This window comes from Macaca thibetana, chromosome 3 (assembly GCF_024542745.1).
Source record: "Macaca thibetana thibetana isolate TM-01 chromosome 3, ASM2454274v1, whole genome shotgun sequence".
Classification (NCBI taxonomy): Eukaryota; Metazoa; Chordata; class Mammalia; order Primates; family Cercopithecidae; genus Macaca; species Macaca thibetana.
In genome coordinates this window covers 155,251,830-155,270,414 of record NC_065580.1, presented here as the reverse complement: position 1 = coordinate 155,270,414, position 18,585 = coordinate 155,251,830, and the positions used below count along the sequence as shown (strand labels likewise).

The following is an 18,585-nucleotide window of genomic DNA, read 5'->3' as shown; positions in this document are numbered from 1 at the left end:
ATTGCGCCATGCACTCTAGCCTGGGCAACAGAGCAAAACTCCGTCTCAAAAAAAAAAAAAAAAAAGACTGGTGGTACATATGCTTGCTTGCTGGTTGTTTCACGAACTTTCCACTGAATTTTGGAGGGATGTTCTTCATTAGGGCCCATGCATTTCAGCCTTGTGTGCACCATCCACACTCTCGTTCTCCTTAAAGGAATTACTCGGCCTGAGTAAGGGCCTGGCAGCCTCTCAAAATTCCCAATTTCTCCCAAAGTTACTGACAGTGATGCAAAAACAAAAGAAACCCAGTTCCATAAACATCAAGTTACAGATTCATTCAGACAATATTTTGTAATGTTTTACGGAGGCTGGGTGTGGAGGTTCATGCCTGTCATCTCAGCGTTTGGGGAGGCTGAAGCAGGCGGATTGCTTGAGTCCTGGGATTAGTGACTAGTCTGGGCTATATGGTGAAACCCTGTCTCTACAAAAAAAAAAAAAAAAAACCAAAAAATTATCTGGGCATGGTGGCACACACCTATAGTCCGAGCTACTCAGGAAGCTGAGGTAAGAGAATCACCTGAATCCAGGAAGTTGAGGCTGCAGTGAGCTGTGATCGCACCACTGCACTCCAGTCTGAGTGACATAAGTGAGACTCTCCCTCAAGTAATAGTAATGAATGATTCAGTTTTACTGACAATGAATTCTATCCTTTTATTGGGAAACCTAAATCATCTAATAATGAGAGAACAATTATTTCAGGGAGCGACTGAGCCGATGTTAGTAGAATGACTGATGATCGCACATCGGGCTATTCCTTGTCTTATCCTAAACTGATGAGCTGGATATTTAAATAGAATTCTTTTCAATTTTATATTTTTACTGATGCTTTCAAGACCTACATAATAACTGAAAATCTAGGAACACATTGTAGCTCTGTTTCTAAAGCCCTAAACAAATAAGTGTCCAATCTACCAAGTAGACAACCAACTGCAGTAAGAAAAGATCTTAGCTTGGGATACTAAGATACTTAGAGCATGTGACATGGGTATTTTTTTCACTGCGGTATTTACTGGGAGTTTCCACTGTTTTTTATTTTATCCATCAAGGCTCTCTAATAGACCATCCCAAGTTGGGTATTAGAAGGTTATATAGGAATGGTTGGGATGTGTGGGGACAGTCCAGGGAATATGATAGTTTAAAACTAAATAAGGCACAATAATACACCCCTAGCTTCTATATTTAAATGCCAACATGTACCCAGGGGGCATCAGAATGTATTACAATTTTAGACATAAGACTTACATAATTATGTCAGATAAATGCCTTTTTTATTTGCTATTTCCATTATGTAATCATCAAGCATAATAAAGATCACTTGTCATAAAGAACCATTTTCTACTGGACAGTAACATTCCATTAATCATTAAGGTAGCATGGAGAATTCAAAGGCTTGAATGATGTTTTACCATTTGCTGAAAAGGGACAACAAATATAACTTAATGAACAAAGTTGAATTCATTAGTGATCTTATTAATAAGTGAATCATTGGAGATGAGGGTTTTCGAGTCTCATGAAGACTTGAAAATTTCAAGTGATAATTCCAACTGGATGGAACACATTCAGCTATTGGTTTGAAGCTTCAAAGCTTTGGTGGCTAAGGAAGTATGTCTTCCAACAACACCTAGACCCAGAAAAAACATGGTTAAAAGAAAAGATGTTGGGAGCCTTTTCTCCCCATGGTTCATCTGAACTGGACAAATTTTTTCTTATCTCCCCAAACTATGATCTGAATTGTTAAATTTTTCTCTTAGAATACAGCATGAATAATTTGTACAACCTTTGTACTGCACAATACTAGTTACATGGAAAATACAAACCACATTTGAAATGATTTAACATTAGTTATAAGGCAGTTCCACAATTATTATTCCCCAGAAACCTATACACTGATCTTCAGTAATCTTACTCCTGGGCATTTATTCCAGAGAAATGAAAACTTATGTACACAAAAATACTCACATAAATATTCATAGCAACTTTGATTCAGAATAGCTGCAAACTGGAAACAACCAAAATTGTCCTTCAATGGGTGAATGCCTAAATAAACCATAGTGTATCCACATAATGGCCTCAGCAATGAAAAGGAACGAACTATTGACACACCCAACAACTTTGGAGCATCTCTAGGGTATCATGCCGAGTGGAAAATCAAAAGGTCAGAAGATCAAGACCACCCTGGCCAACACGGTGAAACCCCATCTCTACTAAAAAATACAAAAATTATCTGGGCATGGTGGCGCACCCCTGTAATCCCAGCTACTCAGGAGGCTGAGGCAGGAGAATCGCTTGAACCCGGGAGGTGGAAGTTGCAGTGAGCTGAGATTGAGCCACTGCACTCTAGCCTGGGTGACAGAGGGAGACTCTGTCTCAAAAGCAAAAAGGAAAAACCAATCTCAAAAAGTGACATACTTGGTATCATGATGTGGGGCAGATACACAGACCAACACAATGATACACCAGCATTGTATAGAATCTAATAAACACACAGGGTATAAATGAAACCTGAATAAGACCAGTGGATTGTATCAAAGTCAATTCTAACTGTGATCTAGTACAATGGTTTTTCAAAGTGTTTACCGCTGGGGGAAACCAGACAAACTATGAGAGAGATCTCAATGATTTTTGATAACTATGTGAATCTGTTATCTCAGTAAAAGTTGATTTTATGTGATCTGCTATCTCAATAAAAGTTTCCATTTAAAAATCATGGTTTTGGGAGGTGAAGGTGGGCAGATCACCTGAGGTCAGAAGTTCGAGACCAGGCTAGCCAACATGGTGAGACCCAGTCTCTACTGAAAATACACAAATCAGCCGGTGTGGTGGCATGCGCTTGTAATCCCAGCTACTCGGGAGGCTGAGGCAGGAGAATTGCTTGAACCCAGAAGGTGGAGGTTGCAGTGAGCCAGGATTGTGCCACTGCACTCCAGCTTGGGCAACAGAGTGAGACTCTGTCTCAAAAAAAAAAAAAAAAAAAAAAAAAAAAAGAAAAAAAAAAGGCATGGTTAACATGTAAAGAATAATACCTTGATAGACAAGTATACCATATTTCTTAAAGTTATAGAATGTATTATTTCATTTTATATAGCATTCTTGAAATGACAAAATTATAGAGGTAGAGAGCAGATGGTGATTGCCTGAGGCTAGGGAATGGGGTAGGGATGGGAGAGGCTAAGGAATGAGGAGTGATGGGGGAGGGTAAGGAATAAGAGGGATCAGGGAGGCTAGGGAATGAGGGAGCAATGGGTACAACTGCATAGGGGTAACTTGAAGGCATTCCTTCAAGGAAATAGATCAGTTCTGTAACTTAATTGTGGTGGTTCCACTGATTTATACATGGGATAAAATTACATGTGGTTGGGCACAGTGGCTCACTCCTGTAACCCCAGCACTTTGGGAGGCCAGAGTGGACAGATCACTTGAACTTAGGAGTTAAAGACCAGGTTGGGCAACATGGCGAAACCCTGTCTATCTACAGAAAATACAAAAATTAGGCAGGTGTGGTGGTGTGTGCCTGTAGTCCCAGCTACTTGGGAGACTGAGACTGGAGGATCATTTGAGCCTGGGAAGTGGAAATTGCAGAGAGTTAAGATTGCACCATTGCACTCTACCCTGGGCGACAGAGCAAGACTGTCTCAAAAAAATAAAATAAAAATAAAAATAAAATAAAACTACACACACACAAATGAGTGTGTGTAAAAACGGGAAATCTGAATGAAGTCTGCAGACCAGTTCAGTGATTGTAGTAGTCATAGTAGTGAACCAGTGTCAATATCCTGGCTTTGCTAATTGTACTAAGAGTATGTAAATTGCTTTCATTAGAGGAAGCTGGGAAAAGAGTTCATGGGATTTCCCCTGTACTGGGCAATTTGCTGTGAGTCTATTATTTCAAAAAAATTTTAATTACTTTGCCTACCATGTCTAATAGCTCTGAAACATAAGGTCAACTTTACACTTGATTCCAGTCCAAGAAAACCTAAAATAAAAAATATAAATATTCAGTCATAAACATACAATGTTTATGATATATAAGCATATGATATGAATATGTTCACCTTTTCTAATTTACCCTAGGGACTTTTACTCAGGGCAGACGATTCATGACTCATCACTAAGTCACTCATCACTTTACAAAATTCAACAGCACTTAAATACTGGACTCTGAGAATTCAAACATTCAGAAAACTAAATTGGCAAAAATAATAGTCATATGGCTCAATCGCATCAGATTGAACCACATGCAATAACTAATATTTGGCAATTTTTGACCTACAGAAGCAATGATTGTGTATGGTTCAACTATATTCCTTTTGAAGACTCACAGGCTGTGTCACAGGAGGAACAAGAGTGCAGGTTTGGGATCAGGCAGGTATGGATGTAAGATTCTAACTTTGCAACTTTCCAACAGTGTGGCCTGGAGCAAGTTATCAGACTTCACGACTTTTCTCGTGTGTAAAGTGAGGAGGATAATATGACCCACCTTGTAGAGTCTGGGGTGGTCTTTAGTGCTGTTGAGCAGTGATGTCCAGCCCACACACATGGTAGGACCTATAGGTCCTGGCCCCTGTAGGTGACTGGGCCTCCCCTGTGAGTTGGGAGCAGCTGGGGAGGAGTGTCAATTCCAGAGCAGATAATTCTGTTTTAAAGTGAGTTTCTCATAGAAGCCATAGACTGTGGTCTTGCTGCTGCTCCTAGTTTTTAATTCCAATCTGACAATCCCTGCCGTTCAATTAGGGTGTTCAGATCATTTTATTGAAAGCTATTGATACAGTGGATTTAAATCCCCCATCTTGCTGTTTCCTCTTTTGCTGCTTTCTTTTGCATTAATTGAGCATTCCTCATGTATCACCTCTGTTGGCTCATTAGTTATAACTTTGCTCTGTGAGAGCTATTGCTTTAGAGTTTCTAGCACCCAACGTTAACTTATTGTAATCCACCTTCAAATGAGTCTACCACTTCACATAGAACATAAGAATCTTACACAGAATACTTCCACTGCCTCCTCCTGGCCTCAATGCTAGTATTATTATACATTTTATTTTATGATTTTATTTATTTGAGATGAAGTCTCACTCTTTTCACCCAGGCTGGAGTGCAGTGGGGTGATCTCGGGTCACTGCAACCTCCATCTCCCAGGTTCAAGTGATTCTCCTCTCTCAGCCTCCCGAGTAGCTGAGATTACTGGTGTGCACCACCATACCCGGCTAATTTTTGTATTTTTAATAGAGATGGGGTTTCCCCATGTTGGCTAGGCTGGTGTGGAACTCCTGACCTCAAGTGATCTGCCCACCTTGGCCTCCCAAAGTGCTGGGATTACAGGCATGAGCCACCACGCCTGGCCATGTCTGGGCTTTTTAGCTGGTTCAAGCAGAAGAGTTAAGTCTAGTTCCTACCCATGCAGGTCAGAAGCAGAAATGTTCAGATCAGAGAACTGAATTGCCTGTGTGAGCCCCTCCATACAGTATGAATGGCAGATGCAAGACCCTGGTGAGGGGTGGGTGGGGGTGAGAAAGAAGACTGGCTGGCAGGAAGCAGGGCCAGGCCCTGCAGACCTGGAGGCTGCAGAAAGGATCTGTGGGTATTCAGAGAGCTCTCAGGATCCAAGGGAGGACGCTAGGCTTGGTGTGTGGGCCACACTGTAGAATGTACACCTTCAAGTTCCTGAGGCCACAGCATGGAGAATAGACTTCCTGGGACAAGAGTGGAAGCTGACAGGCACTTAGGAGGTGTCAGCTGGAAACCTGGAGGTGGGGAATAGTGGAGGACATGGTGAAACATGGACATTTTCTTTTTCCTTTGAGAGGGTCTCACTATGTTGTTCAAGGCTGGTTTTGAACTCCTGACCTCAAGCGATTCTCCTGCTTTGGCATCCAAAATGTTAGAATTACAGGTGTGAGGCACACACCTGGTCTTAAAACCTGGACATTTTTGCAAACACTTGGATGTCAGGGTGGGAAGCAGGGCAAGTCCAGGATGAAGCTGGGCTCTGAGCTTGTGTGTTTAGTGATGACAGGGCTGTTGGCTGAGCATAGGGTCAGTGGGGAAGGGCCAGGTTTGAGGCCAGGCTGGGGAAAGGGCGTGTGAACTCTGAGCTGGATGTGTTGAGCTTGAATCCTGTGAGACTCGCAGGTAGAGAAGAATCATACGCTTTAATTCACGGAAAAAATGGCAAAACACAAAGGACACATAGGACTCTCCTGCGACCAGCATGCCTCTTCCAGGTGGTTTTAGATAAGCAGCAAGGGCAGTCTCTGGGTTTCTAGAGGCTGTTTCCTACAACATGGAGGCAGGCGCCTCTTTCCTTCATTACCTTGCTTATAAGATTTTGTGACTAAAACTCGAGAGAAGGAAACAGCTGGTGGTCAGGTCAAGCCCCAAATTGTGATGCAAGTGCGGTGACGTGAAGGAAGTAATGTATGCAGTGATCTATTTCCAAGACAAATTGCCTTGAATCGGCTTAGGTCAGCAAACTACAGAAGAAACAGGATACACTAGGCCCCAGCTTGGATTGTCAATGCCTGCCTGTCAGCTTCCCCCTTCCCCCTTTCTCCACTCCCCCTTCATTGCCCTCACCAAATCAAATTTAGTCTAAGATGAAAGTTTTCTTGCCTGTAAAATAACTCATTTTGTCTATTCTTATCAGCCTGCCCAGCTACTTAGCTCATAAGTCAAATGCTTGAAGAGCCCCTGAGCTTACTAGGATTGCAGTGCATTGTGGGCTGCAACAAAATGCAGCAGGACAACCCTAAAAAGACACCTAAAACCCCTGCCCAACAACCAATAGGTGAGTCTGGGAAGATTGTGAGCCCATAGAGCTCAACCTGTGAGGAACTTGGGGAGGGACCTGCACACTAGGGGATAAATTGCTTGTTGAAATTGCACTGGGTGTGCCTACCCATCAGACAACCAATTTTGCAAGACCGTCATTAGAAGTCTCACTTCTGCTATTCTCCGGGTCCCTGAGTCCGTTCTTTGGGTTTGGACGGTTGAGTTTGTTTCTCACAGATGTACCAGTGTTCAGGAGGAACTGAACGTCTTGCTCGGGGAACAGGCTATGTTGGCAGGAGTGAAGTCTTGGGTCTGGTCCTCCCTCTACCCAGAGGTGTGCTTGGGCAGTGGTGTGTCTCTAGACAGGTGGTTCTACATTCCAACGAAGGGTGCCTTCCCCACGGTCTCCCTCTTGATAAAACATAGAAGGCAAGCCTGTCAGTGGGGAAAAAACAGGCTACTTGGCTCCAAGGCAGTCTGGGTGTGGCTGCTATGCTTCCAGGACACAGAATGCCAGCTGCCTGCACTTGGGAACCCTGGGCTCAGGGGAGTCACATTCCCTGGCTAAGGGAAGGGAAGCTGTCAGCTCTACTGGAAGCAAGGCCCGGATGGGAGGGGAGGCCCCAGCCAGCTTTGTCCGGGCAACCCAGGGCGACTTCCAGATGATTTTGATGATTGCACCGCCATATAAGCAAGGTTACTCATCCTTGTCATGCCAGAACGAGGACCCCTGTGAGGATACACTCAACACCAGTTGTACAACCTGATGGGGAAGAAGCCAGTGGCCGGCCTGCTCTCTTCCTCTCTCTACGGGAGCTTGTGTCTAACACTTGTGAAAAGGCCATATTCAGACTGTGTCCTTGTTAGTTTTCACCTTATTGCATGACTCTTAGCGGAGCAAATCACTAGGCAGCAATTTGCACTCCAGAAAGAAACATGGGGGCACTGATGAATTGAACGTGCATGCTAACATCACCACCGTTTCTCCCTGCAGAGTGTTTTGAAAGGCTCAGTCTGCCTTTGTGTGCAATGAGAACCACACAGGTCTGGCACACAAGGACATGCTCACAATTGGCCAAACGTGAAATGAATGAATCCTACTTTCTGGCAGGAGAATTCATTGCTGCCAGATGCTATCTAAAATACAACAAAAGTATCCAAGGCGTGGTTCTCATAGATCAAATCTTCAGAAGACTGGATATGTAAGGTGCTTCCTAACTTTAAAATGACCTAGCAGGCCGAGCACAGTGGCTCACACCTATAATCCCAGCACTTTGGGAGGCTGAGGTGGGTGGATCATTTGAGGCCAGGAGTTTAAAACCAGCCTGGCCAACGTGGTATAACCCTATCTCTACTAAAATGCAAACATTAGCCAGGCGTGGTGGTAGGTAGGCGCCTGTAATCTCAGCTACTTGGGAGACTGAGGCAGGAGAATCACAGGAACCTGGGAGGCGGAGGCTGCAGTGAGCTGAGATCTCACACTGCATTCCAGCCTGGGTGACGGAGCGAGACACTGTCTCAAAAAAAAGCCTGTAATCCCAGCACTTTGGGAGGCCGAGGTGGGCGGATCACAAGGTCAGGAGATCGAGACCATGGTGAAATCCCGTCTCTACTAAAAATACAAAAAATGAGTCGGGCGCGGTGGCGGGCGCCTGTAGTCCCAGCTACTCGGGAGGCTGGGGCAGGAGAATGGCGTGAACCCAGGAAGCGGAGCTTGCAGTGAGCCAGGATCGCGCCACTGCACTCCAGCCTGGGCGACAGAGCGAGACTCCGTCTCAAAAAAAAAAAAAAAAAAAAAACAAATTAGAATACATCATTTAATATTTGATCAAAAGATCAGTAAGATAAGCGGTCATTCCAGACCATCTGCCCAAAGAAATGCCTGCTGAAGTATTCGCCTCTCTCTAGCTATTGATCTTTTTGGTGCCTGTTCTCTCTTGATCTAAGCTTTACAAAAAAATGCTACATGTACTCTTTGTTGCCTTTTTTTTTTTTTTTTTTTTTTTTTTGGGCAATCCCTGTGAAAGCTTCTGATACCTTAATATCTACGGGAACATTTCAAATTCTCCAAACATTTTATGAGTTCTGGACCTGAGAGGAATCAAGATGTGGCTGACAGCAGAAATTGCGAGCATTCTCAAAGTATACCAACTACGCCACCTTTCCTACCAGGCAGTGGGAGCAGAAGGCCAGCCATTGAAAACACGGGTCACAGCACCTTTTATTCATCATCATACAAATGGATGTGACACGAAATACACCCAACATCTCCAAACAGTCTTAATGCCTTTCAAAATCCAACAGGAAGGCCCGAGATGCCACTTCTAGCAGGGAAGCCATGAGCCTTCCGCCTTTGGATGCTGCAAATGGGAATGATAGAGGTACAGGAGGTCTGCCTTCCATGCCGGTCCCTCCAGCGCAGTCCCATGCCGGACACAGCGAGGCGGCACTTGGCACAGAACGTTTTCCTGAGAACACGTCACACGCTAGAGCATTGCAGAGGCCCGGGCCCCTTCTCAACCCAGAGACCAGATTCACAGGGAGCAGCTGTACCTGTGGCCTCCCTGCAAGAGTCACACCAGCGGATGGTACTCGAGTCCACAGATGCACGGAGCCACGGGTCCAAAACAAATTCTCCACTGAGATGGGTCCACAGAGCCTGCTGGCCACAATGGCTGGATCTAATGTCTTCCTTTATGAATACATCTGTGCACGTTGGATCAGTTTAAAAACGAAATACTTCCTGTCACGATGATCGATAGCAAAACCGCGTACAGCTGAGGACTCTTCTGGCTGGGTGGCACGTGGTGGTTGTATTTTGCTATCTAGTTTCTTTTATGCAAATTCGTAGCAATTGCTTTAAGACAACCCACTTTGCCTCAGACAGTGACCCTATTAAGACCACATGTTTACAGAAAACTTGGGAGTTTGATTTTTCTTTAGAGTTCTCACAACAAGAAGTATGAGGTGTCTGTGTATTGAGATAAGCAGTGGTATATACCACACAATCTAGGTTCTTTAAAAACATTTGATGCGGTCTTACTCTAGGCACTAAAACAACTTCTTTAAAAAAATAAAATTGTGATTTCCAAGGCCTTTATTTTATAGAGAAGAGGAATAAAAGATCAATGCTAGTGGGTGGTTCGTCATGAGCCCAAGGCCTGTTGGGAGTCTCTGCGAGGTCATTTGCCCTTCAGATTCTGCAAAGGCAAAAAGAAATCGATACTGATTTTTAAAAATATATCTTAGAAGCCCTGGTCTCCTGATTCCATGGATGCCTGCAGCACTTGTATCTGGAGAATGGAGACAATATCACCCCAAGCCCGAGTTCATTTGATGCAACTATTATGTATAAAACAGTTAATTATATACATAAATAACATAAAATAATTCTCATAAATTAAAAGTCAAATGATCTCCCACTATTCATTCAACTAAGAGGTGAGAGCTGGGCGCGAGTGATGGTGCGTGAGGTGAGGTGGTGAGCCCCGCAGACCCTCCTGCGTGCTGCCTGGGGATGAACTTTCCTTAGTTCACAAAGGCATATATTGCACAAAACAAATTCCAGCGCTATCCTCAAAAGTCCGGTTTGGAGTGGAGTGAGGTGCTGAGAAAGTTGCATTTTGAAAAACACAACCATCCTTTGCTCTGCTGGCAACATCAGGACTGCTCTTCAGCAATTACTCAGCCATGCCAGTGTTTCCTCAAGATGGACTCCCAGTGAGTACAGGATCTGGGATAACTGGCAAAGCAGGACACATTAAGGCAGGTTTGTCCTCTCACTGTGGCCAGTGTTCAACAGAGTACCAGGAAAGTTAAGAGCACACTTCTCCCCACACCTCTCAGTGTTTCTTGCGGGCAGGAGGGGCTGGGTGCCTCCCCCAACCCTGGAACCCTGGCCCCTGCCCTGAAACTGGTATGCAGACATGACAGCACGTGTCCCCGCACACACAGACCTGGCTGTTAACCGCACATTCAGTTTTGGGGGCAATTAATGCTATTAGTGAACTAGCCTCTCTGCTTTCATTACCACCTGGCAGGAAACGGCATTTTCTCTGTGGTTCCGAAATACCTACACTTCCACTGTAAAGAGCCAAACTCATTCAGTATTTTTATAGAAAACTGGTCATGAAATACACCAACTTTTGGGATTGAAGTTTAAACAGAAGGAAAATACAAATTTCCCCCCATTTCTTCCACTCAGGGGATTCTGGCTGTGCTTCAGCCAGAATGGACACATTTGGATTGCAGAGAATCCTGAGACAACCCGGGGGAGTCGCTGGCGGCCGCAGGGAGGCTCACTTCTCAGCTGCACAACCCTCTGCATCTGGGCAGCTGTGAAGGGTGGACAGGGACCGACGGTCTTACAGTGCACACGACTTTATCATGTTAACATAAAACTAAAACACAATGTTGGCCATAACAGCCTTGAACACATAATGTATGTTTGAAATAAAGTTTAAAAAAAAAAAAATTGGAATTCGATTCACGGATATTACTAAGATGCCTTTTGAGCTGGAGTCAGTGACCTCACGTGACCCCTTGTCCATGATGAGCTTGATGATCTCGAAGGTTGCAGGATCACATGCGGCTCAGCACACCTCACATGTGGTTTCAGCCCATAGTTGAATAAGAACCGACTCAACTCCTAGTTCAAAGAGAATAAACGTTACTTTAACTTCTATCTGTTCGCTTGCAAAAACCAGAAGCGAGGAGAAAATGTTCCCTGCTGCCACCTGTGAATACTGTGTTCTCAGACAGGAACCAAGCTCTAAAAGAAAAAAAACCATTGGTGTTCCTAATAACTTATCTTCTGCCTCTTACCATCCTGCTTCTCTCTCAGCCTCACTTTCCTGAACCCTGTGTCAAGTGAACACTGGTTCTTTAAGGGGAGGCAGATGGGGCCCCGGCCCAGGACTTACTGCCTTGGTAAGGCATAGTGTGGAACCCCATCCAGTTTAAAACTCTTGCCTGCCAGAGATCACTTCTAGAGTTAAGCTGATCTCGGACTGTAATGGTTGCTGGCGGGGGATCTGGAGATACTCTGCAAAGCTAAGTCAACCTTACATTGCAATGTATGACTTTTTGTTTGGTATCCAGCAAACAAATCTAAACAAATCCCAAACATCCCTCTGCAGTTCTTGCCCCGAGTTTCCCGGAACGCAGCTCAGTAGCTGTACATCTGCTGCTGCTGCTCCGCCTGCACCTGGGGCTGGGCCGCCTGCTGTGGGGGTGCCTGCGGCTGCGGGGGTGGCAGGACGTCAGTCTGGGGTACTGCCCGCCATGTAAGCGGGTGCTGGTCACTGAGCTGGCTCCCCAGGGGCGTGATGGAGTTGACCAGGGTGGTCAGATTGATGAAGTGGGCCACAGACTGGGGGTTCGAGGCTTCCGGCTGGGGGTGGATCTGGACATCATTTTGGCGGTTGTGCAACATGGCCGAGCCGCTGACGGTATCAAAGGTCACGGTCAGGATTGAGTTGTCCAGCTGTAACTGGCGTTCGGGGGTGGTAAGGTGTCCCACGGCCACCGGTTGGAGATTGGTAAACTGAGTCCCGGCTGCAGTGGTGATGGGGGTCACGGTGATGTTGGTCAAGCCAACTGAGCTCGACGGTGTGGTCACGTTTGGGTCACCCAGGGTCACCACTACCTGGAAGATTCACACACAACAAAAATCGGTTCATTTTTGCAAAACAGGGAACGCAAGGACCTCCCCAGGATGTGCTCTGTGTTACCCTGCCGGAATAACCACACGCCGCGCCCCGGGAACAAGAAGCACGACATTCTTTCATGAAAGAGGAAATGGAGTTAATTTTGTTCTGAAAAAATTCCAGCAAAAAAGAAAAACAAGAAACAGACACAATCATTGAAGGCAATGAGAAGGAACTAAGAAACAAATTAACTTCACTGGCTAGAAAAAAAGAAGTAAGCATGAAAAAGAAAACAGATGCTTCGTTTTCTATTCATTCCTCCGAAGTGCCCTGCTGTTGGTAAATGAAAATCCCACCACAAAACTACAAAGAGCAATAAAAGTATTTGCAGTACCAATCGCTAACAAGAGAAAGCATTCTCTTTCATGGAGAGGGATGAAAGGCCAAATAAATAGAGAACTTTTGCAATGAAGATTACCATCCCCCAGATCGAGAGAGAGAAGTGCAGTATTAGACACAGACTGATCAAACACTCAGAGGTTTCAAAAGCAAAAGTGACGAAGTCTGAGCAAGACAGAAGGTTCCAGTCAAGACAGTGAGATTGTGGGATTGCCTTCACCTTCCAGACCGAGGGATCCTTGCTCTCCAGCTAGTCAGCAAATGCACAGGGCTGAGCTTTCATCATAAGGGGACTTGGGCAGGCTATCTGTGATCTCCCCAAACTGCAAACAGCCCACCTAATTCCCACCCGGGCAGGGATATCTCTCTTCAACATGCTAGAATGGATGTTGCTGCTAACAATGACAAGCAGGATTTGTAGGTCAGAACTCAGAAATGCTTACATGAAACATGCCTAAGTGAAAAATAGGATATGTCTGCTGCCTTTAACCATGTGAAGTCCACATGTACACTGTGTATAGTAAAAAGAGATGGAGTCACACATAGGGCTCTCATGCTTAGGGAAAGTGACCAGCACCTAATCAGGAGATAAAGCAGCACACTGACCTGCTGAATGCTCTGTACTGCAGAATTGGTCTCGTCGCCTACGCTGCCTGTGAATTCGGTCTCTTTCTCTGAGTATTCGCTGAAGGTGGCGTCCTCGGGCACTGGAGCGCCCGCCTCCTCTTCTGGCTTCTGCTTTCTCTTGTGACTTCGCTTGGCAGCTTTCCCATGCTTCCCTTCGGCCAAATCCTCCTGCTCAAGAGTCAGCTCAGGCTGCAGGAAAACCAGTTTCAGCCAAGAACCAGGTTAGTCGGTCACGTCATGCAGCAGCCAGGACAGCCCCAGCACTGCCCTGGACATACTCTCGAATCAGTGGGGAGACTCGTGGGCCACCGAGCTGCCACAGGAAACAGAGTGACCACAGCTGGGTCTTGCATTTCTAAGGATCGCGGCAAGTTCCTTTAGTTGCACATTAAAAAATATATATATATATAAAATACATATATATATATATATATGTATTTTATATATATGTTTTTTTTTCTTGGTTTTTTTTCTTTCTTTCTTTAGTAGAGAGTTTCACCGTGTTAGCCAGGATGGTCACCATCTCCTGACCTCATGATCTGCTTGCCTCGGCTCCCAAAGTGCGGAGATTACAGGCGTAAACCACCGTGCCTGGCAACAAGTCGTATTTTTAAAAGTTGTATTTTATGCTAAAATGTAAACACTTTTTAGAAACCTTTCAAGCCACTGGGTAAAGGGGAATGTTTCCACCCAGGTGAGCTCCTAGAACAAAGCTAAAAATGCTTTCAAATCAGGTTTCTCTTCCCCAAGGCTGTAACAAATCTACTGGAAAAAAAAAAAAAATTTTGAATTAAAATAGATTTGACCACAAAAAACTGCAGGGGAAAGGAACCAAGGGCCCAGCTGCAGTGATGATGCCAGTGGATCCCCGCACACTTCCCTGCAAGTGTCTAGGGTGCTGCTGGGCTGTGACCACATCTTCTGAACCAGGCTAGCTCTGCAGCCAGACTCGCTCAGGCTCACAGAGGCTGTGGGGCAGTGGTGGCTGGTGAGTGGTCACCTGCCACTCCTCTCGGGCTTCCTGTACCGTTCCACACGAACTGGTCCTAACCCAGTGGCAGACAGACCCAGTGTGGGCCTACATCGTGGTCATGGTGGGACGTCCCTTCCTCCCTTCCCCCCATGCCTGTGACTTGCCAAGGGTAGAAATGGCCTGTGGGTTCTGGGGCTGAGGCTGGAGCTGCCACACGTCACTCAGCCGGACCCAACCCCCCTCATCAAGACTGCATTCTAAAGCGCTATTTCAGAACAGGAGGCATACATGTGATCTTAGATCTTCATCATTCTCTGAAATAAAAGCATTTTTGCTGACTAAAAATATAGTATTAACTAAAAATTTCTTAAAAAACTAAGTTTATCTAATCGATATGTTTAAGCTTATTTTGCTTAGAACAATTTAATGATTGTTCCAATTTTTTTTTTTTTTGAGACAGAGTCTTGCTCTGTCACCCAGGCTGGAGTGCAGTGGCACAATCTCAGCTGACTGCAACCTCTGCCCCCTGGGTTCAAGCAATTCTCCTGCCTCAGCCTCCTGAATAGCTGGGATTACAGGCATGCACTACCACGTTTGGCTAAGTTTTGTATATTTAGTAGAGACAGGGTTTTTCTATGTTGGCCAGGCTGGTCTTGAACTCCTGACCTCAAGTGATGTGCCTGCCTTGGCCTCCCAAATTGCTAGGATTACAGGCGTGAGCCACTGTGCCCAGCCAATTGTTCTAATTTCTTTTTTTCTGGAAAACATCTGTTTTCCAAAGTGAGATATACCAGTGTTCAACAAACTGAGGTCACAGAAACTACAGAAACGAGGAGATGATCTAAAAGGTTCTGAGGGGAAGAGAAGCCAAGAAAACAGGTGACCCCAGCCACAGGCTTGCCCAGAGTTGCTCCCTCCCGGCCTGTCCAAGCCCCTCAGGTCTCTTCTGCAGGTGTCCACTTGCCCCAATGTTTCGGAGCCCTCGGAGCCCTGTGCCACTCACCTGGACAATGCCAATGGAAGAGGCGTCGATTGTGGTGGTCTCTGGGAGGTGATCCAGGTCATCGATCCTCACCGCGAGCACCTATGAGGAGCACAGGGCATGAGCTGGGGGTCAGGGTGCTGCTGATGCAGGCGGGAACCCAGAAGCCACACATGCCTCGGGACCATGTGCACCACTCCTGCCCTTCCCTCCCAGGCATCCCCCACACTTCCCAGCATCCCCCACACTTCCCAGCATCCCCCACACTTCCCAGTCTCCTCTGTTCAGTTCTGACTTCGAAACTGTGTCCAGAAGCCCAGGGCTCATCCTCACCTCTTATTTCACGCTCCCGCAATGCTCTTGCCCCTGTATCATCTCACGTCCACTCCCCCCGGGGGGTGGGGGGGGGAGAGACTGTATCCTCCCTTTTTGGCCCCACACCAAAGGGGTGAGGTTTCAGTGGTGCTTCTGTTATTCCAAGGAAGACCACAACAAGGTAAGATACGGTAGAGTAAACCTGTTCTATGAGGAATCACCAAAAATGAGACATTTGTGCCTTACACATCGTGCTTTTCAGTTGAATCCATACACAAGTGCTTTCATTTGTTGGTTTTGCGATGAAGTGATGCCCTGCCCCTACCTTCCCTCCGATGGCCACACTGAACAGGGTTCTCAGCACACCCCGTGTGCCCACAGGGCCCCTCCCACCAGCTCAGTGCATCCTGCCCAAAAGTAAGTGACCTTCATTGCTCACACCCAGTACAGCAGTTGTGTTTGTTCTTGTGATGACCTAATTAGACCATAAGACAATGGAAAACAAGTACAGAGGCAGCTGAACATGCGGGGAAGGCGTGATAAAGGGGAGGGGCTTAAAATTAGCAAGAGCCTGCCTGTAAGGATGCTTCACCCAAACAGCTTTGCAAACATCTTTCAATTTCTGATCAACTAAAGGAAGTTAAAAATGGAAAAGCAGACCATGCTTTGTGGACGTAACTCATTTAAAAAAGAGAAGTGCATCGTTAAATTTACATTCCATGACTAGGTCTGGGCCCCTTCGTGGAAAAGATGGCAAACAAAGGCTGGCCAGTAAGTGTTTTAAGTTAACAAATCCTGCAATGGTTTTGAAGACTCCAGTGTAACTCTCATTGACACTGAGCACAGATCTATACTGTGACACTCGCAAAGGACCCTGAGCAAAAGCAACCAGACTGCTGTGGATGCACTCTCCACTCTCACCACCACCACCACCTCTGTCATCAGTATCGTCACCATCAACATCGTCACCACAACCACCTCCATCACGATCATTGCCCTCATCACCACCACCATTGTCACCACCATCCCTATCACCATTACCATCTCCCCCACCATCACCAACACCACCAGCACCACCATAGCTCATAGAAGAGGAAAACCATAGATTGGAGTCACAAAATAGTATTAATCCTAAAAGATTCCGAATCTCTAAGTTATGCCTGTTTTAACTAGTCCAACAGTTAAACTATAGTTTAACTTAACTAGTTAGTCTGACTCCAATGAACACCTTCCTCCTCCTGCATCTGTGGCATCACCAATGGGGACAGGCTCGGGGGACCCCGATGTCCCACTCTCAGCCAGGCCTCACTGCGGCAAACACACAGCTACACAAAGCCGACCCGAGTCCCCTTCCTTCCCCTCACACTGCTGTCTGGGGTTGTCTCTTCCATACTCTCTATTCTAGTAATCACTTTGCGTATCTACTTCTCATTTTTCTGTTTCCTACCCAGACTGTAAAGTCCAGGAGGGCAGGGATGGACTCTGGCTGGCTGGCCCATAGGCATTTGTTTGAGTTAATGTAGGGAGAAACAACTGTGAGATGATCAAAAGGAATGACACAAAGAGAGCACAGGGTAAAAGGCTGGAGAAACAAATTGGTTCGAGAACAAAGACAAAATCCCCCCGCACCACCTTCTCTGGGTCTGGAAGGCTTTCCTCTTGAGTCACTTGGTTCTGTCTGGGTTGGGCTTGAGGGGAGTGGGGATAGGTAGCACAGCCCAGCTGAAGGAGTGGAGCACAGAAGGTGAACATACAGTCAGGCCACCTTAGGAAGTGGTTTAATCCTGGTGAGAGGACTCTGCCTGACAGTGTTTCTAGGAGATGCCTTTATCAGTACGGCCTCTCCACCCAGCTATGCACATCAAAACTCTGGTGTGCAAAAGTGATGTGCACACTATCAATACGCTGAAGTCTATAAACCCACACAGTCATGGAAAGGAACCGCCCAAACGCCAGCCTTGCTCACGGGCTGCTGCCTGGGCTGTAGGGCCTGCCCTGCCCCTGGGGCACCAAGGTGGTCCTGGCGCTTCGGGTTCCTGCTCCCCCGACTCTGTCTAGGAAAAACACCAGCTGGCCACTACATGAAAAGGGAAGCAATGGAACTCGGGGGAATCCAAGCTCCCCGCTGAGCAGGGCACAGGGCAGAGTATGCAGGCACAATCCCCTGGCTTCCCGGACCGGAGAGCAGGCTGAGTCCCGGCACCACCCGGGGAGCCTGATCAGGCTGCAGAGGAACAGGAACACACCGATGTCCCGGATCACCCCCAAACTAGGGAGCCAACGGACTGATGCCGCCCGAAGCAGACGGTGCTTTCCCAATTCCAAAAGGAAGCCACTTTCATTATAGGGGATTGGAAAATAGAAAAACGTGAAGACAAGAAATTACCCATAACTTCAAGAACACGAGAAAAATCACCGTGGGATGTTTTGCTTCCTTCTTTACCTGTCTCATTTATGTGAGTATTACCCACAATGTGTGTGACGTATATCGTGTATATACACACATTATATATGTGCACAATATATACTGCTCTTTCACGTATGTAATGAGCATTTCACAATTTTCGGATCCGTGTAAGCATGTGTGTGCAGGCAAACACGCTGCTAAACCATCACTAATTGAATCACATTCCTATTGCAGGATGTGGAGGGGTTGGAATAATCATTTATTAAACACTCGAGAAATACTGTGATGCTGCCTTCAACAAAAACATCCAACGGTGAGGGCAGCAACTCATGCCAGCCGGCCAGTGTGGTCACTCTGAATCTAAAACCTGACCCCTCGACAGGCAAAGGATGCCATCCTCCGCCGCTACCGTTTGTGTTTCTGCGAT

At 46.1% G+C, this 18,585-nt stretch overlaps 1 protein-coding gene and 1 long non-coding RNA gene across 3 annotated transcripts in view; one reads left to right on the top strand and one right to left on the bottom strand.

The window, feature by feature from the left end:
* Positions 1-18,585, top strand: part of LOC126951522 (uncharacterized) — a 38,672-nt gene that overhangs the window by 13,671 nt on the left and 6,416 nt on the right. The window lies entirely within an intron of this gene.
* The window catches only part of PRDM15 (PR/SET domain 15), a 76,234-nt gene continuing 66,652 nt past the window's right edge, over positions 9,004-18,585 (bottom strand). For both annotated transcript variants that reach the window (XM_050785691.1, XM_050785692.1), the window contains 3 exons: positions 15,458-15,538; positions 13,461-13,670; positions 9,004-12,454 (listed from right to left, as the gene is read on the bottom strand). In XM_050785691.1, the coding sequence (XP_050641648.1) occupies positions 11,975-12,454; positions 13,461-13,670; positions 15,458-15,538 (771 nt within the window). In that variant the 3' untranslated portion in view covers positions 9,004-11,974. The remainder of the gene's footprint in view (positions 12,455-13,460; positions 13,671-15,457; positions 15,539-18,585) is intronic.